Source organism: Ictalurus furcatus, chromosome 15, assembly GCF_023375685.1.
Source record: "Ictalurus furcatus strain D&B chromosome 15, Billie_1.0, whole genome shotgun sequence".
Taxonomy (NCBI): Eukaryota; Metazoa; Chordata; class Actinopteri; order Siluriformes; family Ictaluridae; genus Ictalurus; species Ictalurus furcatus.
The window spans coordinates 21,522,284-21,546,956 of NC_071269.1; the positions used below are offsets into that span (position 1 = coordinate 21,522,284).

Below are 24,673 nucleotides of genomic sequence, written 5' to 3' on the forward strand. Positions count from 1 at the left end.
CACAACTGATATAAATAAATGCGTTTTTTGGTCATATACAGTATGAAGAGGTCATTTATGCAGTGTCTGTTCCTATTCTGTATTGTCTCTGTTTCTGTCTCCAGGTTCCACTGTCTTCATCAGTGTGTCTGTGTCTGTGTGTGTGTGTGTGTGTGTGTGTGTGTGTGTGGCTCTGCTGCTGTTTGGAGGATATGCGCCGACAATCTACATACTGTTATACACCAAAGGTTATAATAATGTTCTCATGACACTTCCATCTTACATTCAGTATGTTATGGCCCAAATGCCAAACTTCTCTACTGCCTACGAGTGGAGAAAATTATTCACTGGACAAAAATAGCATACAAAGACTTGTCTCTCAAGGCAAAAGGGTGAAAACTGTACAACTAGGACTGATGTGCACTCTACAATCCCGCTACACTAACATGTAACAGTGATTCATTTCTCTTATTTTAGGTTCTGTCTTTTTAAGAGAATGACCTGGCTAATTGACCCCCATCTGAAAACTTGAACAACGCAATAAGATTGAATCATCAGAATGTGTATTCATGTACAAGCCACTCAGAGTCAACTTCAGGCTATGCGTCTCTGACTAACACCACTGACCAATCGCATTCCCACTACCAGTGTCTGAATCCTAGAACTCAGACGAACTCTATTTACCACACCCTTCAGTTTTAGTGTTTAATGTAGCATTTAATCTTTCTTTTTATCATGATGCTACTTTATTTTGGTCCATCATTACAAGGTGATTTGACACAATTTATGGTTAATCAATTATGAACCTGCCTCGCTAGACAAAGATCAGTTGTAACACCCGAGAGACACATAATATACTGTATGTTAAATAAAAATATCAGTATTGTAATATAAAGAAGAAAAAAACAGTTACTTTAATGACAAAGGTGCGTGTGAGCAGATCTTCATCAAAAGATACAAATGTCAATTTCAAATCCTTTGTCTATGGATATTGCAGTGATCTATGCTTCATGCTATTTTTTTTAAGGAGCTAAGGTTAATATGGCTGGTTCATATATAATATCATGTATATTTATAATATATGTTATATACATTATGTGTTTGTCCTGTCCACGTGTAAAGTGTGTGACATTGTGTTGGATTAATTTCAGAGTATCGTTTGTTGCAATGCTGGAAGAATAACATTCACTGTAAAACCGCACTGCAAAACCGAAGCTCATTTAACTCATAAAATTTGAGGAAACAAATTACCTCAAAATTTTTAAGTTGATCAATCAATTTCTTTAAGCCAAATACACTTAAATACAACAAAAATGTAAAACAAACTTGTTATATTTAAGTGTATCTGGCTTAAAGAAACTTAAAAATTTTGAGGTAATTAGTTTCCTCAAATTTTTTGAGATTAATGAACTTATCCGGTTTTACAGTGTTGAATATATATATATATATATATATATATATATATATATATAAAAAACACTGCTCAGAAATGTACACGTTCAATACTACTCTGCAATAGAATGTGTTGAATTTGGTGTTTACTGTATTCCTCACTATGTAGTTTATTGTATATCTTATAATTTTTTTTATAATTTATTGTCTGTACTTACTGTAATTATTGACTTTGCATTTATTGATTATAGCAATTACTAATCCTCCTGTCAAACTTTCTTTCATGTGACATATGCCACTATGATTCTGGAGTAACTACATTACTTCTGTGACAATAAAGCTTCCTTGACTTGACGTGTTGTAAGGCACAACCTGAAGAGTTTCATAATAGCAGCAATAAGTTACGGAGGTTTGTAACTCACAGCCTGCATTGTCGAATTCTTTGTGGAAACAGCGATGTCCTGATAATGGTAGTGATGGTAGTATGTAGTATGTAACTAATGTAACCGAACTGCATTCCAAGATCCGATCAGCAGTGACGACAGTGATGGTTTTCAGCCGAATTCTGAGTTGTATCGATTGAATTATTCATTATGTTTAGCTCTCATGTTGTGCTAAGATTATGAAACATCTCTACAATGTGGACCTCACGAATAATTTGATCCTGGTTATGGCCCTGCTGATAGGTAGTAGAATTCTTTAGCCTTCCCAGGTAATGTCACGCCCAGTCATCACTGGGGACAAGGTTTAGTGAAGACGTTAAACAAGACAGATAGAACCACCATGACTAAATCACGTAATACAGAGGAGATTAACAGTGTGTTAGAGAGTGTTGAGAAGATGGAAATGAAAATGTAAAAACACCACAACAGACAGACACACACACCTACACCCACACACACACAAATATATAACCAAAAGAGGAAATTACTTGTGAAATTACTGAGGAATAAATTGGGCAACAGCAGCTAAGAGAACTCCAGTAGAACATTTCATAGTGTGCTGGAAAGGGGAAATGAAGTGAAGCTTCAGTCCATGATGAAGATCCTCCTCATCTGCACCCTCTCTCTGATCGCAGGTCTGATATTCTCTTTTATTAACCATGTGTGAAGTTATTTATCATGAATTGTGAGTGTATTAATAGAGTTCTAAATATTAGTAAAGATTTCCTTTTGATTGACAGGTCCAGTGGGCTGCTCTGATGTAAAGGGCTACTCGGGAGGAAGCGTCATTATAATCTCTAATCTAAAATGGGATTCAAGACATAGTAAATATGTTTGTAAGGTGGGAAAAGAAGCCTGCAGAGATTTAATACATTTTAACACCAAAGAGGACCATGTTATAGTAGAAAGATTCATGCTGTATTCAAACACAAAAGGATATATGACAGTGTTTATCAGACAGCTGAAGCTACAAGACGCAGGAACATACAGAATAGGAGTAGAGACTGGGAAGAGCACTGATGTAAACCTGGCAGTTGTTAATGGTGAGGAAATGTTTAACCATGTTTTATTACTAAAACTGATACTTTTTTTGTCCCTTCAACATGAAATTAAGATGTTTTTTTTCTGGTTTGTATGATTGACAGATTCCTGTTGTTCTGGGCCAAAAATAATAAATGCTTGTCTTGGACAAAATACCAGCATCATCTGTAACTATCCAGCAGTGTATGAGAGAAACTCCATGCATATCATTAAACTCGATAATAACAGTGTTATTAAACACATTCTTAACACTCAGACAAAACCTCAGAACGGCAGATTCTCCGTTTCCGATGACAGAAGTGCTAAAGTTCTCAGTGTGAACGTCAGTGACATGAGAGAAGCTGATGATGGAGTTTATTTATGTGGAGTGTATATCGGAGAGGGCTCAGTCCTGTTTTACTCCTTCTTCACAGAGATCCAGCTACACATTCCAGGTGAAACATTTAATCCTGTTGCTTCAAAGATGTTTTAAACAGATCTCACTAACACTAAATAGGTGTGATTTACAGGACAGCATTAAAGGCATGCTTAGTGATCAAAGAAGAATGATTTACAGTTATTTTATTCTTTCCTGTTTTACACAGCAATTCACATGATGACATCAGCAGCACCAAAAGAAATCCCATCTGATGCTGAATGTTTCAGTAAGAGCTCACTCATTAGACATGCCTCTCACTGTTTAATTCTGTATCCATGTCAAATGCATGTGTATACAGTCAGGGGATCGGTGTGTTACAGACCGGGGATCAGTGTGTTACAGACCGGGGATCAGTGTGTTACAGACCAGGGATCAGTGTGTTACAGTCAGGGGATCAGTGTGTTACAGACCGGGGATCAGTGTGTTACAGACCGGGGATCAGTGTGTTACAGTCAGGGAACAGTGTTTTACAGTCAGTGTTTTACAGTCAGTGTGTTACAGCCAAGGGGATCAGTGTGTTACAGTCAGGGGAACAGTGTGTTACAGCCAAGGGGATCAGTGTGTTACAGCCAAGGGGATCAGTGTTTTACAGTCAGGGATCAGTGTTTTATAGTCAGGGGAACAGTGTGTTACAGTCAGGGATAAGTGTGTTACAGTCAGGAGAACAGTGTTTTACAGTCAGTGTGTTACAGTCAGGGGATCAGTGTGTTACAGACAGGGGATTAGTGTGTTACAGTCAGGGGATCAGTGTTTTACAGATAAGGGATCAGTGTTTTACAATCAGGGGATCAGTTTGCTACACTCAGGGGATCAATTTTTTACAGATAAGGGGATCAGTTTGTTATAGTCAGGGGATCAGTGTTTTACAGTCAGGGGATGAGTGTGCTACAGACAAGGGATCAGTTTCTTACAGTCACGGGATCAGTGTGTTACAGACAGGGGATCAGTGTGTTACAGTCAGGGGATCAGTGTGTTACAGACAAGGGATTAGTGTTTTACAGTCAGGGGATCAATGTTTTACAGTCAGGGGATCAGTGTGTTACAGTCAGGGGACCAGTGTGTTACAGTCAGGGGATAAGTGGTGTTACAGACAAGTGATCAGTGTTTTACAGTCAGGGGAACAGTGTTTTACAGTCAGTGATCAGTGTATTACAGCCAAGGGGATCAGTGCGTTACAGCCAAGGGGATCAGTGTTTTCCAGTCAGGGGAACAGTGTTTTACAGTCAGGGATCAGTGTGTTACAGACAGGGGATCAGTGTTTTACAGTCAGTGTTTTACAGTCAGTGTGTTACAGCCAAGGGGATCAGTGTGTTATAGTCAGGGATCAGTGTTTTACAGTCAGTGTTTTACAGTCAGTGTGTTACAGCCAAGGGGATCAGTGTGTTACAGTCAGGGATCAGTGTGTTACAGTCAGGGATCACTTTGTTATAGTCAGGGATCCGTGTTTTACAGTCAGGGATCAGTTTGTTACAGTCAGTGGATCAGTGTTTTACAATCAGGGATCAGTGTTTTACAGCCAAGGGGATCAGTGTGTTATAGTCAGGGATCAGTGTGTTACAGCCAAGGGGATCAGTATGTTACAGCCAAGGGGATCAGTGTGTTACAGTCAGGGATCAGTTTGTTACAGTCAGGGATCAGTTTGTTACAGTCAGTGGATCAGTGTGTTACAGCCAGGGGATCAGTGTGTTATAATCAGTAGATCAGTGTGTTAGGGCTCCACAACAGGAACTAGAACATGATTAAAGATGGAAGGTTCCTGGTTTCATATCTCCGTTTGGTACCCAGTGTTGTTAGTTCTAACCACTTCTTCTACAACATGACTCATATCACCAGACATTAAAAAAGACCAGGAACTGACCAACAGCTCTAATGTACACTCATACACTCTACAAAATACATGTTGTGTATGAAGATTGTGTGTCTGGTCTGTTCCGGTTCTGTATTGTTTCTGTTTCTGGCTCCAGGTTTCTTTGTCATCATCGGTGTGTGTGTCTGTGTGGCTCTGCTGCTGATTGGAGGATTTGCACTGATGATCTTCAAACTGAGACACAAGAGAACACACGGTACACACGCACACACGCACACACACACACACACACACACACACACACACACACACATTCTATCATGTATAGGATTTGATCACTGCAGTCATCTGGAAGAAACTGAGCCATTTGTATAATTACAGATTCAACACCTTCATCCACAGACAATGAAGAGGTGAGTATTTATGTCTGATTGTGTTAAACCTACATGTGTGTAACAACATGAGATTTTGATGTAGGCTGTTTGGGCAGCAGCCCCCTAAAGTCCCAATGCTGTAGGCATGCTTGATATGCGGAAAATGTTGAGGTCTTGTGGCCTAACCAAGATCTTGGGGGTGGGATCTCTGTACTCTCACATTACTACAATACTCATAAGCCAACAAACCTATCTACAGTGGCTTGCATTTTGTAGTGTTACACTCTGGAACCGAAATTGGCATAAAGTATTTAACTAACAGTATAGTATGTCATGAATCTGCAAAGCATAGCCATTAATCAATATAGTTTAATCAATATATAGATTAACCTTTAATCAACAGTTTCTAAAATCTCTTCTCTGAATCTGATGAGACCAAAATTTCATGAACCTTCTAAGCCTAATCATATGTCATGAAAACACTAGGATTGATTCGTTTAAGAATGAGTTAAAAGTATTTATTACATATCAATCTTGTTCAAATAGTGCAGTGGAGATGTGGGTGTGGTTATGATGGTGCCGAACATGTCCTACAGAGTGGTCTCGTGAAAGTATGATAATCTATGTTGATATATGTCACGTGCTTATGAGAGGATGTTGATATTCATCAAGGTGCTACAAATCAGTTGTTTGTAAAAGGTTTTTGAATGAGTCTGGATCATAATTTTCTCACCATTTCAGTCTCTAAACCTTTTTACCTACCTTGATATACGATTCTCTGACCACAATCAGATTCCATGAATTCCCTGAATAATTGGCTCCACTTATGGATGACAAACAATAGCACAGGGCAGGGCCATAAAATATAGAATATATTGAAAACTGTACAACTCTTAATGCTGTGTTTGTGGGAGTGAAGGATATTCTACCATCCCACACCACTAAAAAGTAACAGTCATTTATTTATCTTATTTTAGGCTTCTTCTGATTATGAGAATGACCTGGATAATTTACCCCCATATGAAAACTTGAACAGTGTAATGAGATTGAATCATCAGAATCTGCATTCAATTACAAGCCAATCAGATTCAACATACCAAACACTGGACCCCCGTACCAACCAAGCTGATTCAGGCTACACATCTCTGACTTACACCACCGACCAATCATATTCACACTACCAATGTCTGAATCCTAGAACTCAGACTAACTCCGTTTACCACACCCTGTATTCTTAATGCTTACTTTTTTTTATTTATTCTTTTAATTGTGATGCAAAGTAAAAATGTAATTGTGGTGAATTGCTGTGGTAAAAGATTGGACATGATGTTATTGGAATATAATCACCTCAGGCTGGCAATAGTAACTCCCTATAATTGATTATTTTCCAATAACAGCTCGCTTCATCGTGTTTTATTCTGTACTTCTGTAATGTTTAATTCATGTCAATAATGTAAACTTAAAACTGTGATGTAATGTTAAAAAAAAAGGGGGGGGGGGAATGTATATCTTCTATATGTGAATGAAATGTTGGTGACATGATGAAGTGGTATTAGGTGAAGATTGCATCGTAACACCTGAGTGAAACTCTATGCCATATAAATATCAGTTTTATAAGTGTACTTGCATATTGAGTGAAATTTGATGGCAAATTCATGTAAAGAAAAACAAACAATAAATTATTTTAACTTTAATAATCAAGGTGCATGTGAGCAGTTCTTCATCAAAAAAAATAATAATTCAATTTTAAATGTTTTGTCTGTGGATGTTTCAGTGATCATAAATTGTAGGAAGCTGCTTATTAATTTTCACTGAACTGATAAGGTTAATATGAATGGTTCATATTTAATAATAAAACACTGTATATTCACAACATATTTCATATGTGTTATACTGTATGTTTGTCTTGTTAGACATGTGTAAAGAGTGTGCAACTTGAAATACATAGCAAGTTAAACTAATTTCAGAGCAATGATTGTTGGAATGTTGGAAGGAAAACTCTTGCTTTTATATATGTGTAATTTTAGTGACAACATCCTGGCTTCATGCAGATTTTATTGTTAGATGATGAATTTATATACATATTATGTAGTAAATAATAATAATAATAATAATAATAATAATAACAACAACAACAATACTACTACTACTACTACTACTACTACTACTACTACTAATAATAATAATAATAACAACAACAACAACAACAACAACAATAATAATAATAATAATAATAATAATAATAATAGCTGGTAAAGGAGAATAATTAGATAAAGTGAGGAATGCTAAGCAATAAACAGGACAGAGGGAAGGCATGAACAGGAGGTAAAAATTAAACATAAGCTCTAAAGCCCTATGCTGTGGATGCTCCACCTGACATCTTCATCACACTGCTATGTATGGATGGCCAAGGATTACAGGTGTGGATGGGACCCAAAATAACTTGTTTATTCCCTTTATAATAGCTTGTTTGTTGTCCATTTGTAACTTTAATAATAAATACAGAGAAGAAGATAAGTTAGATAATAGTATAGTTTTGTAATCAGTGCTCATGTGGAGAGTCTTGCACAACAGCATTAAAGAAAACCGACGTAACAGAGTAAAAGTGCTCTCTGAACATAGAGATATCGAGATTATATCTGGTGTAGTACTGAAGGTGCAGGAAATAGATCTGGTTTTTATGAGATAAATGATCATTTTCTGTATTACAGCCATTATTTAAAAAGTTTTAGTGAACACACTTTGAAAAGGCAGTTATAACCACCAACAGAAATCACATACAGTAATATAGAGGAAGTTAGTGGTGTGTTGAAAAACTGTACATATAAAACACCAACACACAAGATCCTGTCTAAATGAGGAAATTCCTTATGACATACAGACCTTTGGGAAATAACAGCGAAGAGACGTCCACTAGAACATTTCTCAGTGTGCTGGAAAGAGCGACAGAAGAGCTGAAGTGAAGTGAACCTTGAGTCCATGATGACGATCCTCCTCATCTTCACCCTCTCACTAATATCAGGTCAGCTGTTCATTTTTATTAACCACATGTGAAGTTATTTGTCATGGATTGTGAGCGTATTAGCTAGAGTTATAAGCATTAGTAAGATTTCCTTTTGATTGACAGGTCCAGTGGGCTGTGTTGATGTGATTGGCTACTCTGGAGGAAGCGTCATTATGGTCTCTAAACTGTCCTGGAGTTCAGTAAATAGTAACTATATTTGTAAAGTGGAAAACAGAATGTGCACATATATATTAAGGTCAAACACTGGAGAGAGCAATGTTCAAGTGGAAAGATTCAGACTTTATAGACAAAAAGAAGGATTATTGTCAGTGCTGATCAGAAGGCTGAAGCCACAGGATGCTGGAGAGTACCGCATTGGTGTGGGAACTTGGAGCAGCACTGATGTGACCCTGAAAGTTGTTAATGGTTATTATTAAAACTGAAACATTTTATCCATACAAAACAAAATGAAGGCATCATTAAGGCATTACACGGCTACTGAGATTTATCATGTTATTGTTTGTATGATTGACAGATTCTTGTTGTTCTGGGCCAAACATTATGAATGCTTATCAAGGACAGAATACCACCATCATCTGTAACTATCCAGCGGCGTATGAGAAAAACAACAAGCATATCATAAAAATTGATAAAGACAGTGTTATTACAAACATTCTAGAAATAAAATCAAAAAATGGCAGATTCTCCGTTTCTGATAACAAAAGTGCTAAAGTTCTCAATGTGAACATCAGTGACGTGAGAGAAGCTGATGATGAAGTTTATTTATGTGGAGCGTATATCGGAGAGGGCTCAGTCCGGTATTTCTCCTTCTTCACAGAGATCCAGCTACATGTTACAGGTGAAACTTTTATTCATGTTGTTTTAAAGATGTATGAATATTTATACTAACAGCTCTCACTAACACCACATATGTGTGATTTACAGGACAGTATTAAAGTCATGACTAAAATTCTAGGATTTACTGTGTAATTGTTTCTTTCATGTTTTACACAACAACCACTACCTCCATGATGACATCAGCAACACCAACAGAAATCTCATCTGATGCAGCCAGTAAGAATTCACTCATACATAACACTCACTCTTTTATTCTGTATTCATATTAAACATGGACAGTCAGAGGATCAGTCAGAGGATCAGTCAGGGGATCAGTGTGTTATTATGAGGACATCGGTGTGTTAAATTCAGGGGATCAGTTTTTTAGGGCTAAACACCAGTAACTGGAACTTAATTGGATTTGAAGGTTCCTGGTTAATCCTAGTTTGATACCAATATACTGCTGGATGTAATGTCCTTCTTCTACAACATGACATCATTACACCAGCAGAAAGGATTTTAAAAAGTGCAGAAAGTGATCAGCAGCTCTAATCTACACACATACACACTATAGCTTACATGTTACTGGTTATGTATAAAGATTATGGTAATGTACATGTTTGGTTTGTTCCTGTTCTGTAATGTCTCTGTTTCTGTCTCCAGGAACTTCCACGGTCACCATCATCATCAGTGTGTGTGTCTGTGTGGCTCTGCTGCTGATTGGTGGATTTGCACTGATGGTCTACAAACTGAGACAAAAGAGAAGACAAGGTGTAGTTTCTTCTCTATAACACGCAAAAATGACATCCTGCATCAGAGATAAGATTTTATAACTGCAGTCAATGTCAACTGGAATAAACTGAGCCATTTCTTTTGTGTACAATTACAGGTTTAACACCTTCATCCAACGACAATAACCAGGTCAGCATTTATGTCTGAATGTGTTACTGTACATGTGTGTAACAGTGGGCCTTATTTATCAATATAAGACAAAAATGTGAGTGGTATTAATGAAATCACAGTTAGTTCAGAAAAATGTTCATATCCTACAATAACTTTCAAGTTTGTTTATGTGTGTGTGTGTGTGTGTGTGTTATATATATATATATATATATATATATATATATATATATATATATATATATATATATATATATATATATACATACATACATACATATATATATATATATATATATATATATATATATATATATATATATATACATGCACACACACACACACATCTATATATGTGGTTAGGGAGGTGTGGTAAGTGTCAGTGTGTGTGTGTGGGTATGGTCACACTGCAATGGCTGAGCTGCATTACTGGAAGGTTTAGCACACATCACACTTAGAAAGCACTCTTTTACCATCATTAATCATCATTTTGTGCTTTTCAGATCTCTGAGCTATTTTGCCTTTTATGGAGATTTCTGGGCAGCAATAAAGGCAAACCAGCTGTGCCATGAAGCCCTTCATAATCTACATGTGATTGGAATTTAGTCATTTTTCTAAATCTAGTGAGAATATTTTTTTTTCCAGTTTGACTTATGAAAACAGCAAAACTATTTTTCGGCAGTGGGTGAAACACAACAGACACAGGATAAAAGCACACATGCGCATTATAATATAATCTCATGCCCTGGGCTTGGTAGGCAGTCGGTGTTGCAAAAGTTTTCAAAGCAAATAACATTGCAGCTTGTTTGTTCAGCTCACACACTCACTGCTCAGGAAACAGAAATCATATGAATATACATGGAATACAGCTTATCCTTGCAATGCTACCTGCTGCAGACTCATGCTAAACCCCGTCCTCACCTGCTACAGTGTGTGTACAGGACACTGAACAAGTTTTTGCATCACTTTTTTAAACATTATACATGTTCTTCTACATTTTTCTTGTCCACTCTCAGGTCCCCCATGCCGCTTGGATCTATGAGGAGATTAACCACACCAACCATGTTTCTGACTCAGATACTGACATTTATATGAATGCTTCATCACCCACTAACCCTGATAAAGAGATCTCCTCCACAGTACAACCACCCCAAGACCAAAATCTCACTTACACCACTGTGAGTTTCCAGAAGAATCCAGATGATGCTGCAGTCACCTTCAGTAAGGAGGAATCTGCCACTGAATACGCCACTGTCCAACACCACTCAGGACTGGAATAATTTGATTATGTTTTCAACAAAATATTCATTCATAATTTCTTACATTTAATCATACAAACAGCACAGCAGTATTAAATAAATAAAAATCTTATTTTCATAACCGATATCATTTTGTTGGCAGTTTTGAACATGCTGCTGTAGTAAAATAACAAATAAATGCCGCCTGGTATGACATTAAATGTACCATTTCCTAATGTAACTATCCATATGTGAACTCTTATTTGGCTTTAAGTTTAGTTATGGATATCTTAATGGTTTTTAGTAGGTTGTGAGGAGGAATCTGAACTGATGTGACAATACTGAGAGAACCGTCCTAGTCCTTTCATGCATAGTGGTCACTACAGTGGACAGCTATTCAAAAGCCATTTTCTGGCTATTGCAAGGATTTCAATAGAACAACCGCATAACAGCCACTAGAGTGGACACTGATTCAGTATACCATTGGTTGCCACCTTGTGGCAACTACTTGTAATTACAAAAAAATGCCTTGATATCCAAGATGGCCGACATAACTTCAGATGGCCTGACCACTTCAGGAACATCTGTACAATCCTTCTACAAAAGAAGAACCATTGAGGTAAAAAACAAAACAAAAAAACAAAACATATAATACTTTGATGACATCATCAAGTAATAGCTAAGGAATAATATTTTGGGGATATTTTTCAAATATTGATTTATAGATTTTAGACACCCATGATTAATCATGTGTCCACTAAAGTGGACATCATGCACCAGTCAAGTTATAGCACAGCTTTATTTGTGCGAACATACGTATAATTTTTTTAAATAATTTTTTTGCTCTTGCTTAATTTTCAACTGATCTATCATTATAATATAATTTGATGTTTTTATTTATTTATTTATTTATTTATTTATTTATTAGCATTTTCTGCAGTTAGCGCTATGGTTTAATTAGTATATTGATTTTTGTATTTTGCAGAGTAGCATGAAATAGAGAAGCCTACAGGATTGTAGATGAGATTCCAAGTCAGTCAAGTGAGGATAGTGACAGTGATGATGATGATGATGATGATGATGATGATGATGAATGGCAGCCAGATAAAGAAGGATCAACAAGTTTTTGGAAAACCAAAGACAAGCAGTTTAAGGGAAACCTGCCTCCTTTTTTAGGAAAGTGTAAACTGAATGTTGAGGGAACAGAACCAGTAGATACATTTTTTCATCTGTTTCCAAATGACCTGGTAAACCAAATAGTGCACAGAAATCCCTGACTCATTTCACTAATCGTAGTTGCTGATTCAAAGAAGGATTGTATCACATATTTATTCTAATTACATTTGATTTCTCTCTCAGTTAAAATTGACATCAAACAAAAATAACCAGAATTCTTATTTCTGTATTTTACAGACCTCACTGCATGAATTTACCACAAGGTGACGCTAAAGGATTTCATCTCAAATGGCCTTTTGTATTTCATCTTTAAGAAAACAACTGAAAACATCCAGACACGTCTGTGTGTTTATGATGAATATATCAGATCTCTAGTCAAATATAGAATATATACAATGTAAAAAATGGAACGTTTTCACACTGTTTAAAAATAATGAATATTTCGAATCATTTTCACGAGCACTAAACTTTACAAGCAGTGTGTAATTTAGAGTTGTGCCTCTATAGATTAACTGTAACGGGATTTTACACTAAATCCTTTTTACAAGTGAGAGAAAAATGAACACCAGATTTTACTCCCACCAACAGTGACGTCCTACTGAATGATATAATCACAGACAGCATTCCAGAGTTTAAAGGAAATCAGGGAAATAAAACTTGCGGTTCTTGCGGAACCTTGTGGTTCTTTCCTTCCTCTAATTTCCATATCATTCTTAAATAAATAAATAAATAAATAAATAAATAAATAAATAAATAAATAAATAAATAAACAAACAAACAAACAAACAAACAAACAAACCAGGCAGATCTTAGTGTTTAAGAGTGTCACTGCAATGAGTGCTTATAATCCTCTGGACATTAACTTACATAACAAAAAAAGGTATCTACAAAGACCTGAGCCGCCCTACCAGGGAAGTGGTAGCTCAGCGGTTAAGACGGTGGAGTTCTGCTCGGAAGGTTGAGAGTTCAAATCCCAGCACTGCCAAACTGCCACTGTTGGGCCCTTGAGCAAAGCGCTTAGCCCTCAACTGCTCAGCTGTATAAATGAGATAATTGTAAGTCACTCTTTATAAGGGTGTCTGCCAAATGCTGCAATGTAATGTAACTGAAAATACAACCAAAAAAAGGGCAACAAGTGAACAAATACATCAATTTAACAAAGTAAACAGTATGTCCGAAAGAACTCTGGGAGGTGCTCATGCAGATCTGCATCACTGACGAATACAGCACTGTGAGAAAAGAGGAAATGACAGAATTGATAAAGCTGAAAGACAGCAGACTGCAAATAGAGAATCAGTAGAACTTTCCTTCTTGAGATAGACAGAGCACATTTCAATAGAAGTAAAGGAGTAGAAGTGACGTGACGCTGAATTTCATTCCAGGATGAAGATCCTCCTCATCTTCATCCTCTACCTTATCTCAGGTCAGATATTCTCCTAACTTATTCTCCTTTAGTAACTGCATGTGATGAGTGAACTATATAAATGAGTGAGATTTTCTGTTGATTGACAGGTCCAGTAGACTGCTCTGATGTGATTGGTTACTCAGGAGGAAGTGTCACTATGATATCTAATATCAACTGGTACACAAGCAATAGTAAATATATCTGTAAGGTGAAAGAAAACGACTGCATCGATATAATACGTGCTGAGACCAAACGCCACCAAACACAAGAAGGAAGATTTTTTTTGTATTCAAACACAAATAACTTATTCCTAGTACTGATCAGAAAGCTGAAGCCACAGGATGCTGGAACATACAGATTTGGATTGGAGAATCAGAGCAACGCCACGGTGAACCTAAAAGTTGTTAATGGTGATTAAATATTTAACCTTGTTGTGCTAGTAATAACTATGAAATATTTTTTAGCATGTACACAAAGTCAAAACAATAATAAGGTATTACACATCTATAAAGCTTATCAACTGTCATTTATTTATTGTCCTGTTTGTATAATTGACAGATTCTTGTTGTGCTGGGACAAAATTAAAGACAGCTTATGTTGGGCAGAATATCACCATCACATGTAACTATCCAGGGGAGTATGAAAGAAACATCAAGTATGTCACCAAACTGGATGACGACATGAATATTGCACGAGTTCTCGATACTGAGACAAAACTTCAGAACGGCAGATTCTCCATTTCTGATGACAAAAGTGCTAAAGTTCTCAGAGTGAACCTCAGCGATGTGAGAGAAGCTGATGGAGTATTTTATTTATTTGGAGTGTGGAACAAAGATGGGTCAGTCGGATATTACTCCTACTGTACAGAGATTCAGCTGCATGTAACAGGTGAAACTTTTATTTTTGTCATTTTGAAAATAAACGTCTAGACAATTAATTCTCACTAGAACTACACCTGTGTGTACAGACAGTATTAGACTTTTATCTCAGTCATGGCCCTTTTTAAAAGTTATAAACAGCTAATGTGTCCAAGATTTGTGCAATTTTATATTTTAGGTACAATAGGATTGAGCACAAGCATTCAACCAACAACAACAACAGGCACCGACATGACGACCTCAGCAGCACTGACAGAAACTCCATCTGCAGTGTGTTTCAGTAAGAACTCACTCTCTATACATAACTCATTCTTTCATTCTGTATTCATGTATAAAGTGTTACAGGCAGAGGAGTTCGGTACCAGGATGTTGCAGGTTCTACTGTCCTTTTCTGCAACTTTACATCATTAGACCAGCACAGAGACATACAAAAAGGACCAGGAACAGACCAGCAGCTCTACTGCACACACACACACACACACACTACAGAATATGTGTTTATGGTCATGTATGAAGATGGTGTGTTTGGTCTGTTCCTGGTTGGTCTGTAATGTCTCTGTTTCTGTCTCCAGGTTCCTCTGCCATCATCATCGGTGTGTGTGTCTGTGTGGCTCTGCTGCTGATTGGAGGATTTGCACTGATGATCTACAAACTGAGACTCAAGAGAACACAAGGTACATTTCACACACACACACACACACACACACACACACACAGACACGCATACACACACACACGTATGCATGCAAACTCGCACGCACACACACACACAAACACACACACGCACGCAGACACACGCAGACACACACACACAGACACGCACGCAGACACACACACACACACACACACACACACACACACACACACACACAGAGTGATTGAGAGTGTTATGTCTTTTGTGTACAATTACAGATTATACACCTTCATCCAAGTGTAAAGACAATAAACCAGTGAGTAAGTGTGTCCATGTCCATGTGTGTGTGTGTGTGTGTAAGAGAGAGAGAGAGAGAGAGAGAGAGAGAGAGAGAGAGAGAGAGAGAGAGAGAGTTTCCTCAAGTTACTGTGTAGCATTATTTATGACTTGTTTATGGAATATGATATAATTCTATAATGTAATCTATTGAAACAGAATTATTGTGAATGTAATTAGGGAAATCTCATTCATATCCAACACATGATAATGTTAAACTGAACACTGAATGCAATACTGTGAGAGGATTAGAGTGACAATTATCTTTATTTTTCTGCTTTCAGGTTACTTCTGATCATAACACCGATTCAGCTAATTTGTACGAAAATTTCAGAATGAGCTCAATATGAATCTGCACCAGGACACAAACCAATCAGACTGTTGAGCTGTTATTCTTAATGTTCTGAGCTGCCTCGTAGTGCCTCAACTCCCAATGCTGTAGTGTGTCTCTCTTCAGCTCTTTATAGGACTGTAACCTAAAAAAGAATGCTGATCATAAATCCATGCCAGTTTGATCAGGTGCAGTTTCTGGAGGACTGCTAGCCAGTTTCTCTCTCTCTCTCTCTCTCTCTCTCTCTCTCTGTCTTTCTCTCTCTCTCTCTCTCTCTCTGTCTCTCTGTCTTTCTCTCTCTCTCTCTCTCTCTCTCTCTCTCTATCACTCTCTCTCTGTCTTTCTCTCTCTCTCTCTATCGCTTTGTCTCTCTCTATTTCTCTCTCTGTCTTTCTCTATCACTCTCTGTCTCTCTCTCTCTATTGCTGTCTGTCTCTCTGTCTCTCTCTTTCTCTGTGTCTCTCTCTCTTGCTCTCTTTCTCCCTCTCTCTCGTTCTCTGTCTTTCTTTCTCTCTCCCTTGCTCTCCTTCTCTCTCGCACGCGCTCTGTCTCTCTCTCTATCACTCTCTTTGTTTCTTGTAGTTTTTACATTTGTTTAGTTAAATATAAAGTGATGATTGTGAGCAAGGTGTTATGAAACTTATTATCTATATAAATGAAACATTATCGATGTATAATGACTGATACATGATATTATTATTATTATTATTATTATTATTATTATTATTATTATTATTGTTGTTGTTGTTGTTGTTGTTGTTGTAATGATTACTTAATTAATTGTTTCTTAGCTAGTTATCCATTTTATATCATGACATTACTGTGCTTTATTCTGATCTGTTATAGGAGTTACTTTATTACAGTTTAAATATGAACCCATTTAGTGCTGTGATCTCGTTCAACACATGGTACGTTCTGTTTTGATTACGCTGTTGAGGCTTAAGAAGGAGAGCTATATTCGAAATAACTGTCTATATCTAATTGTGTATTTCTGTTATATGTCAGTGAAATTCTCTATATCAATAAAAACACACTTCCTGTCCTTTAAACACAGCATTCATTTTTCTCAGCACTGTAAGTGGAGCCTGTAACTTCTTATTTGATCTAAATACCTTGTTTTATCTAATCTAAAATGCATCAATCATTCAAAGAGGCATGGAAGAAGAAAGCAGAGAAAGAGAGAGAGGAAAGGAAGAAAAGGAGCTCCAAGAGAAAGTGACACAATCAGAGAACCTGGCCCAAAGCATCCAACCCCCTACTGGGAGTTCAGGAGGAGAGCTGCACGAACATTCCTGAAGCCTGGTCTCCCCTCTCGGAGGCTCGCCCAGAGATATGGGCCTCGGCTCTCTGGAATATCTCCCCAACAACTGGACATTGAGATTGAATCCAGTGAATGGGTGCATGAACAGTTGATAATATTAAAACAGTAGATGCATAGATCTCTTGATCAAATTCAATTCAATTCAATTCAATTTTATTTGTATAGCGCTTTTTACAATAGATATTGTCTCAAAGCAGCTTTACAGAAATATCAACACGGTATACAGATATTAAAGGTGCGAATTTATCCCAACTGAGCAAGCCACTGAGTGGTGACGGTGGTGAGGAAAAACTCCCTAAGATGTTTTAAGAGGAAGAAACCTTGAGAGGAACCCGACTCAGAAGGGAACCCGTCCTCATCTGGGTAACAACAGATAATGTGAAAAAGTTCATTATTGACTTATATGAATTCTGTATGGCCAGAGAAGCAGTCGTAGTCCCAGCAGTATAGAACTGGAGTAGATGAGAGCTCCATCCAGAGGAAGGACATCCGAAACGGATCAGGCAGGTCCGGAGATCAGAGAGGATCAGGATCTCTAGTATCTCAATAAAATCGTGTGTGGCTCGGCAGAAGGAGAGAGGGAGGGAAAAGATTATTAGGACTGGGAATTAGCATAATAGAGAGACTAGTCAGGGTAGGCGTGAGTAAACAAATACGTTTTAAGCCTATGTGTTTTTGCCTGCATCATGTTGAGCAGGCCAGAGATATGTTGCATGATGTAAGATGGGAAGAAATGCTCACGCTGAATTTACAGACATCATTCAGGCTCTGAATAACATGACTGTTAAATAAGTAACTTAGCTCTCATACCCATAATAGGAGAAGTATTCTTGTTCAAACCGCTTGCTGCTCGCTTCCTGTTCAAATGGCTTGCTGCTTGCTGCCTGTGCAAACTGCAAAATTGAGCTCAGGTTGTGTGGGTTGTTACACAGGGGGTGAGGGGAGAGAAATAGAGACCTGGATAAAGGAATGGTCAGAGGTGTGGAGAGGAGTAATGAGAAGATTGTGTGTGCTGCGATTACGTGTGAGGATGAGGTTGAGCTGTTTGCCAGCTTTGTGGGTTGCTGGTGCAGTTCATCATACAGTCAGTGACTGTAACAGCATGAAATTCAAAGGAAGTATAGGAGCAAGAGGGAGAAAGACAGGTAAATTTCCATGTTTTGGAGAGAAGCAAACCTGTACCACCCCCTCGTCTGTTGGGACGTGAGGTAGTTGGGAAGTTGAAGTTGGAGGCTAGGCCAGCGGATGTGGCAGTGTTCTCAGTATGGATCCAGGTCTCAGTCCGAGCCAGCACTCTGAGGTTGAAGTGGGTTGCAAAGGCAGGAATGAAATCTGCCTTGTTGACGGCAGATCGGCAGTTCCAAAGTCCGATAGTGAATGAGAAGGAATCTGCAGAGGCCACATCCAGAGATCGTAGGTTGTCCAAGTTGCGTACTTTTCAGGGGAGTGTGCGGCGGTCTGCGCCTGTGGCAAATAACAGGAATAAACTGATGACACAAGTTAATGTGTGTAAACAGGTAAACCGCAAGAGGAATAAAGGGGGAAAAAGTATACTTAGCAGCGCGAGTGGTTTCTTGTTGGTGTCCTTGCAGGTAGACTCGCAGGTCTTTACACGAGCTCGATCTTTACACGACGAGGGCTGACGCTTCCGCCTCAGCGTTTCTTAATTCTTAAATACTGCGGTGCTTCACATCTGAGCACGCCCCTTTAATTAACAAAACAAAGAGTAGTCGCGAGAACGAGCGACTCCCGACCGAAACGGAATATGAATACCGGAATTATCTTTAATCTAGCAACGTGTAAACAGCTTGTAGTAACAAGGAAGCACAGTTACAGCTTCTATCATGTTACTGGTTATGTATAAAGATTATGGTAATGTACATGTTTAGTTTGTTCCTGTTCTGTAATGTCTCTGTTTCTGTCTCCAGGAACTTCCACTGTCACCATCATCATCAGTGTGTGTGTCTGTGTGGCTCTGCTGCTGATTGGTGGATTTGCACTGATGGTCTACAAACTGAGACAAAAGAGAAGACAAGGTGTAGTTTCTTCTCTATAACACGCAAAAATGACATCCTGCATCAGAGATAAGATTTTATAACTGCAGTCAATGTCAACTGGAATAAACTGAGCCATTTCTTTTGTGTACAATTACAGGTTTAACACCTTCATCCAACGACAATAACCAGGTCAGCATTTATGTCTGAATGTGTTACTGTACATGTGTGTAACAGTGGGCCTTATTTATCAATATAAGACAAAAATGTGAGTGGTATTAATGAAATCACAGTTAGTTCAGAAAAATGTTCATATCCTACAATAACTTTCAAGTTTGTTTATGTGTGTGTGTGTGTGTGTGTGTATATATATATATATATATATATATATATATATATATATATATATATATATATACATACATACATACATATATATATATATATATATATATATATATATATATATATATATATACATGCACACACACACACACATCTATATATGTGGTTAGGGAGGTGTGGTAAGTGTCAGTGTGTGTGTGTGGGTATGGTCACACTGCAATGGCTGAGCTGCATTACTGGAAGGTTTAGCACACATCACACTTAGAAAGCACTCTTTTACCATCATTAATCATCATTTTGTGCTTTTCAGATCTCTGAGCTATTTTGCCTTTTATGGAGATTTCTGGGCAGCAATAAAGGCAAACCAGCTGTGCCATGAAGCCCTTCATAATCTACATGTGATTGGAATTTAGTCATTTTTCTAAATCTAGTGAGAATATTTTTTTTTCCAGTTTGACTTATGAAAACAGCAAAACTATTTTTCGGCAGTGGGTGAAACACAACAGACACAGGATAAAAGCACACATGCGCATTATAATATAATCTCATGCCCTGGGCTTGGTAGGCAGTCGGTGTTGCAAAAGTTTTCAAAGCAAATAACATTGCAGCTTGTTTGTTCAGCTCACACACTCACTGCTCAGGAAACAGAAATCATATGAATATACATGGAATACAGCTTATCCTTGCAATGCTACCTGCTGCAGACTCATGCTAAACCCCGTCCTCACCTGCTACAGTGTGTGTACAGGACACTGAACAAGTTTTTGCATCACTTTTTTAAACATTATACATGTTCTTCTACATTTTTCTTGTCCACTCTCAGGTCCCCCATGCCGCTTGGATCTATGAGGAGATTAACCACACCAACCATGTTTCTGACTCAGATACTGACATTTATATGAATGCTTCATCACCCACTAACCCTGATAAAGAGATCTCCTCCACAGTACAACCACCCCAAGACCAAAATCTCACTTACACCACTGTGAGTTTCCAGAAGAATCCAGATGATGCTGCAGTCACCTTCAGTAAGGAGGAATCTGCCACTGAATACGCCACTGTCCAACACCACTCAGGACTGGAATAATTTGATTATGTTTTCAACAAAATATTCATTCATAATTTCTTACATTTAATCATACAAACAGCACAGCAGTATTAAATAAATAAAAATCTTATTTTCATAACCGATATCATTTTGTTGGCAGTTTTGAACATGCTGCTGTAGTAAAATAACAAATAAATGCCGCCTGGTATGACATTAAATGTACCATTTCCTAATGTAACTATCCATATGTGAACTCTTATTTGGCTTTAAGTTTAGTTATGGATATCTTAATGGTTTTTAGTAGGTTGTGAGGAGGAATCTGAACTGATGTGACAATACTGAGAGAACCGTCCTAGTCCTTTCATGCATAGTGGTCACTACAGTGGACAGCTATTCAAAAGCCATTTTCTGGCTATTGCAAGGATTTCAATAGAACAACCGCATAACAGCCACTAGAGTGGACACTGATTCAGTATACCATTGGTTGCCACCTTGTGGCAACTACTTGTAATTACAAAAAAATGCCTTGATATCCAAGATGGCCGACATAACTTCAGATGGCCTGACCACTTCAGGAACATCTGTACAATCCTTCTACAAAAGAAGAACCATTGAGGTAAAAAACAAAACAAAAAAACAAAACATATAATACTTTGATGACATCATCAAGTAATAGCTAAGGAATAATATTTTGGGGATATTTTTCAAATATTGATTTATAGATTTTAGACACCCATGATTAATCATGTGTCCACTAAAGTGGACATCATGCACCAGTCAAGTTATAGCACAGCTTTATTTGTGCGAACATACGTATAATTTTTTTAAATAATTTTTTTGCTCTTGCTTAATTTTCAACTGATCTATCATTATAATATAATTTGATGTTTTTATTTATTTATTTATTTATTTATTTATTAGCATTTTCTGCAGTTAGCGCTATGGTTTAATTAGTATATTGATTTTTGTATTTTGCAGAGTAGCATGAAATAGAGAAGCCTACAGGATTGTAGATGAGATTCCAAGTCAGTCAAGTGAGGATAGTGACAGTGATGATGATGAAGATGATGATGATGATGATGATGATGATGATGAATGGCAGCCAGATAAAGAAGGATCAACAAGTTTTTGGAAAACCAAAGACAAGCAGTTTAAGGGAAACCTGCCTCCTTTTTTAGGAAAGTGTAAACTGAATGTTGAGGGAACAGAACCAGTAGATACATTTTTTCATCTGTTTCCAAATGACCTGGTAAACCAAATAGTGCACATAAATCCCTGACTCATTTCACTAATCGTAGTTGCTGATTCAAAGAAGGATTGTATCACATATTTATTCTAATTACATTTGATTTCTCTCTCAGTTAAAATTGACATCAAACAAAAATAACCAGAATTCTTATTTCTGTATTTTACAGACCTCACTGCATGAATTTACCACAAGGTGACGCTAAAGGATTTCATCTCAAATGGCCTTTTGTATTTCATCTTTAAGAAAACAACTGAAAACATCCAGACACGTCTGTGTGTTTATGATGAATATATCAGATCTATAGTCAAATATAGAATATATACAATGTAAAAAATGGAACGTTTTCACACTGTTTAAAAATAATGAATATTTCGAATCATTTTCACGAGCACTAACTTTACAAGCAGTGTGTAATTTAGAGTTGTGCCTCTATAGATTAACTGTAATGTGATTTTACACTAAATCCTTTTTACAAGTGAGAGAAAAATGAACACCAGATTTTACTCCCACCAACAGTGACGTCCTACTGAATGATATAATCACAGACAGCATTCCAGAGTTTAAAGGAAATCAGGGAAATAAAACTAACCTTGTGGTTCTTTCCTTCCTCTAATTTCCATATCATTCTTAAATAAATAAATAAATAAATAAATAAATAAATAAATAAATAAATAAATAAATAAACCAGGCAGATCTTAGTGTTTAAGAGCGTCACTGCAATGAGTGCTTATAATCCTCTGGACATTAACTTACATAACAAAAAAAGGTATCTACAAAGACCTGAGCTGCCCTACCAGGGAAGTGGTAGCTCAGCGGTTAAGACGGTGGAGTTCTGCTCGGAAGGTTGAGAGTTCAAATCCCAGCACTGCCAAACTGCCACTGTTGGGCCCTTGAGCAAAGCGCTTAGCCCTCAGCTGTATAAATGAGATAATTGTAAGTCACTCTTTATAAGGGTGTCTGCCAAATGCTGCAATGTAATGTAACTGAAAAAACAACCAAAAAAAGGGCAACAAGTCAACAAATACATCAATTGAACAAAGTAAACAGTATGTCCGAAAGAACTCTGGGAGGTGCTCATGCAGATCTGCATCACTGACGAATACAGCACTGTGAGAAAAGAGGAAATGACAGAATTGATAAAGCTGAAAGACAGCAGACTGCAAATAGAGAATCAGTAGAACTTTCCTTCTTGAGATAGACAGAGCACATTTCAATAGAAGTAAAGGAGTAGAAGTGACGTGACGCTGAATTTCATTCCAGGATGAAGATCCTCCTCATCTTCATCCTCTACCTTATCTCAGGTCAGATATTCTCCTAACTTATTCTCCTTTAGTAACTGCATGTGATGAGTGAACTATATAAATGAGTGAGATTTTCTGTTGATTGACAGGTCCAGTAGACTGCTCTGATGTGATTGGTTACTCAGGAGGAAGTGTCACTATGATATCTAATATCAACTGGTACACAAGCAATAGTAAATATATCTGTAAGGTGAAAGAAAACGACTGCATCGATATAATACGTGCTGAGACCAAACGCCACCAAACACAAGAAGGAAGATTTTTTTTGTATTCAAACACAAATAACTTATTCCTAGTACTGATCAGAAAGCTGAAGCCACAGGATGCTGGAACATACAGATTTGGATTGGAGAATCAGAGCAACGCCACGGTGAACCTAAAAGTTGTTAATGGTGATTAAATATTTAACCTTGTTGTGCTAGTAATAACTATGAAATATTTTTTAGCATGTACACAAAGTCAAAACAATAATAAGGTATTACACATCTATAAAGCTTATCAACTGTCATTTATTTATTGTCCTGTTTGTATAATTGACAGATTCTTATTGTGCTGGGACAAAATTAAAGACCGCTTATGTTGGGCAGAATATCACCATCACATGTAACTATCCAGGGGAGTATGAAAGAAACATCAAGTATGTCACCAAACTGGATGACGACATGAATATTGCACGAGTTCTCGATACTGAGACAAAACTTCAGAACGGCAGATTCTCCATTTCTGATGACAAAAGTGCTAAAGTTCTCAGAGTGAACCTCAGCGATGTGAGAGAAGCTGATGGAGTATTTTATTTATTTGGAGTGTGGAACAAAGATGGGTCAGTCGGATATTACTCCTACTGTACAGAGATTCAGCTGCATGTAACAGGTGAAACTTTTATTTTTGTCATTTTTGAAAATAAACGTCTAGACAATGAATTCTCACTAGAACTACACCTGTGTGTACAGACAGTATTAGACTTTTATCTCAGTCATGGCCCTTTTTAAAAGTTATAAACAGCTAATGTGTCCAAGATTTGTGCAATTTTATATTTTAGGTACAATAGGATTGAGCACAAGCATTCAACCAACAACAACAACAGGCACCGACATGACGACCTCAGCAGCACTGACAGAAACTCCATCTGCAGTGTGTTTCAGTAAGAACTCACTCTCTATACATAACTCATTCTTTCATTCTGTATTCATGTATAAAGTGTTACAGGCAGAGGAGTTCGGTA

At 37.4% G+C, this 24,673-nt stretch overlaps 3 protein-coding genes across 7 annotated transcripts; all 3 read left to right on the top strand.

Annotated features, from left to right (window-relative positions):
- The first annotated feature begins 1,789 nt into the window (after positions 1–1,789).
- Positions 1,790–6,880, top strand: LOC128619915 (CMRF35-like molecule 8). 2 transcript variants are annotated; one of them, XM_053644424.1, is made up of 7 exons: positions 1,790–2,449; positions 2,555–2,857; positions 2,960–3,289; positions 3,440–3,499; positions 5,238–5,336; positions 5,462–5,493; positions 6,432–6,880. In XM_053644424.1, the coding sequence occupies exons 1-7, from the start codon at positions 2,407–2,409 to the stop codon at positions 6,690–6,692; spliced, it is 1,128 nt and encodes a 375-aa protein (XP_053500399.1). In that variant the 5' UTR covers positions 1,790–2,406; the 3' UTR covers positions 6,693–6,880. The 2 variants fall into 2 exon arrangements, with proteins under 2 accessions (XP_053500399.1, XP_053500400.1); XM_053644425.1 differs by having other exon boundaries at positions 3,112–3,289.
- Positions 6,881–7,719: 839 nt separating this feature from the next.
- On the top strand, positions 7,720–22,751 carry LOC128619743 (uncharacterized). 2 transcript variants are annotated; one of them, XM_053644135.1, is made up of 7 exons: positions 7,720–8,476; positions 8,582–8,884; positions 8,994–9,317; positions 9,500–9,532; positions 19,443–19,550; positions 19,669–19,700; positions 20,677–22,751. In XM_053644135.1, exons 1-7 carry the CDS (start codon positions 8,434–8,436, stop codon positions 20,938–20,940), a joined length of 1,107 nt encoding a protein of 368 aa, XP_053500110.1. In that variant the 5' UTR covers positions 7,720–8,433; the 3' UTR covers positions 20,941–22,751. The 2 variants fall into 2 exon arrangements, with proteins under 2 accessions (XP_053500110.1, XP_053500109.1); XM_053644134.1 differs by lacking the exons at positions 19,443–19,550; positions 19,669–19,700; positions 20,677–22,751 and adding exons at positions 9,959–10,066; positions 10,185–10,216; positions 11,212–13,007.
- Positions 13,430–17,235, top strand: LOC128619744 (uncharacterized). Of its 3 annotated transcripts, none has more exons than XM_053644137.1 (7): positions 13,430–14,032; positions 14,122–14,424; positions 14,573–14,902; positions 15,071–15,172; positions 15,465–15,566; positions 15,805–15,846; positions 16,147–17,235. In XM_053644137.1, exons 1-7 carry the CDS (start codon positions 13,993–13,995, stop codon positions 16,155–16,157), a joined length of 930 nt encoding a protein of 309 aa, XP_053500112.1. In that variant the 5' UTR covers positions 13,430–13,992; the 3' UTR covers positions 16,158–17,235. The 3 variants fall into 3 exon arrangements, with proteins under 3 accessions (XP_053500112.1, XP_053500111.1, XP_053500113.1); XM_053644136.1 differs by having other exon boundaries at positions 15,805–15,842; XM_053644138.1 differs by lacking the exon at positions 15,805–15,846.
- Positions 22,752–24,673: the final 1,922 nt, after the last annotated feature.

What these genes read in the sequence shown, in the direction of transcription:
- LOC128619915 (XM_053644424.1), top strand. Translation starts at nt 2,407, where the DNA reads ATGATGAAGATCCTCCTCATCTGCACCCTCTCTCTGATCGCAG. An exon ending in AAACCTGGCAGTTGTTAATG is followed by an intron (nt 2,858 to 2,959) that starts GTGAGGAAATGT and finishes TATGATTGACAG; the next exon opens with ATTCCTGTTGTTCTGGGCCA. An exon ending in GATCCAGCTACACATTCCAG is followed by an intron (nt 3,290 to 3,439) that starts GTGAAACATTTA and finishes TGTTTTACACAG; the next exon opens with CAATTCACATGATGACATCA.
- LOC128619743 (XM_053644135.1), top strand. Translation starts at nt 8,434, where the DNA reads ATGATGACGATCCTCCTCATCTTCACCCTCTCACTAATATCAG. An exon ending in CACCCTCTCACTAATATCAG is followed by an intron (nt 8,477 to 8,581) that starts GTCAGCTGTTCA and finishes TTTGATTGACAG; the next exon opens with GTCCAGTGGGCTGTGTTGAT. An exon ending in AATCTCATCTGATGCAGCCA is followed by an intron (nt 9,533 to 19,442) that starts GTAAGAATTCAC and finishes TTCTGTCTCCAG; the next exon opens with GAACTTCCACTGTCACCATC.
- LOC128619744 (XM_053644136.1), top strand. Translation starts at nt 13,993, where the DNA reads ATGAAGATCCTCCTCATCTTCATCCTCTACCTTATCTCAG. An exon ending in GATTCAGCTGCATGTAACAG is followed by an intron (nt 14,903 to 15,070) that starts GTGAAACTTTTA and finishes TTTATATTTTAG; the next exon opens with GTACAATAGGATTGAGCACA. An exon ending in TCCATCTGCAGTGTGTTTCA is followed by an intron (nt 15,173 to 15,464) that starts GTAAGAACTCAC and finishes TTCTGTCTCCAG; the next exon opens with GTTCCTCTGCCATCATCATC.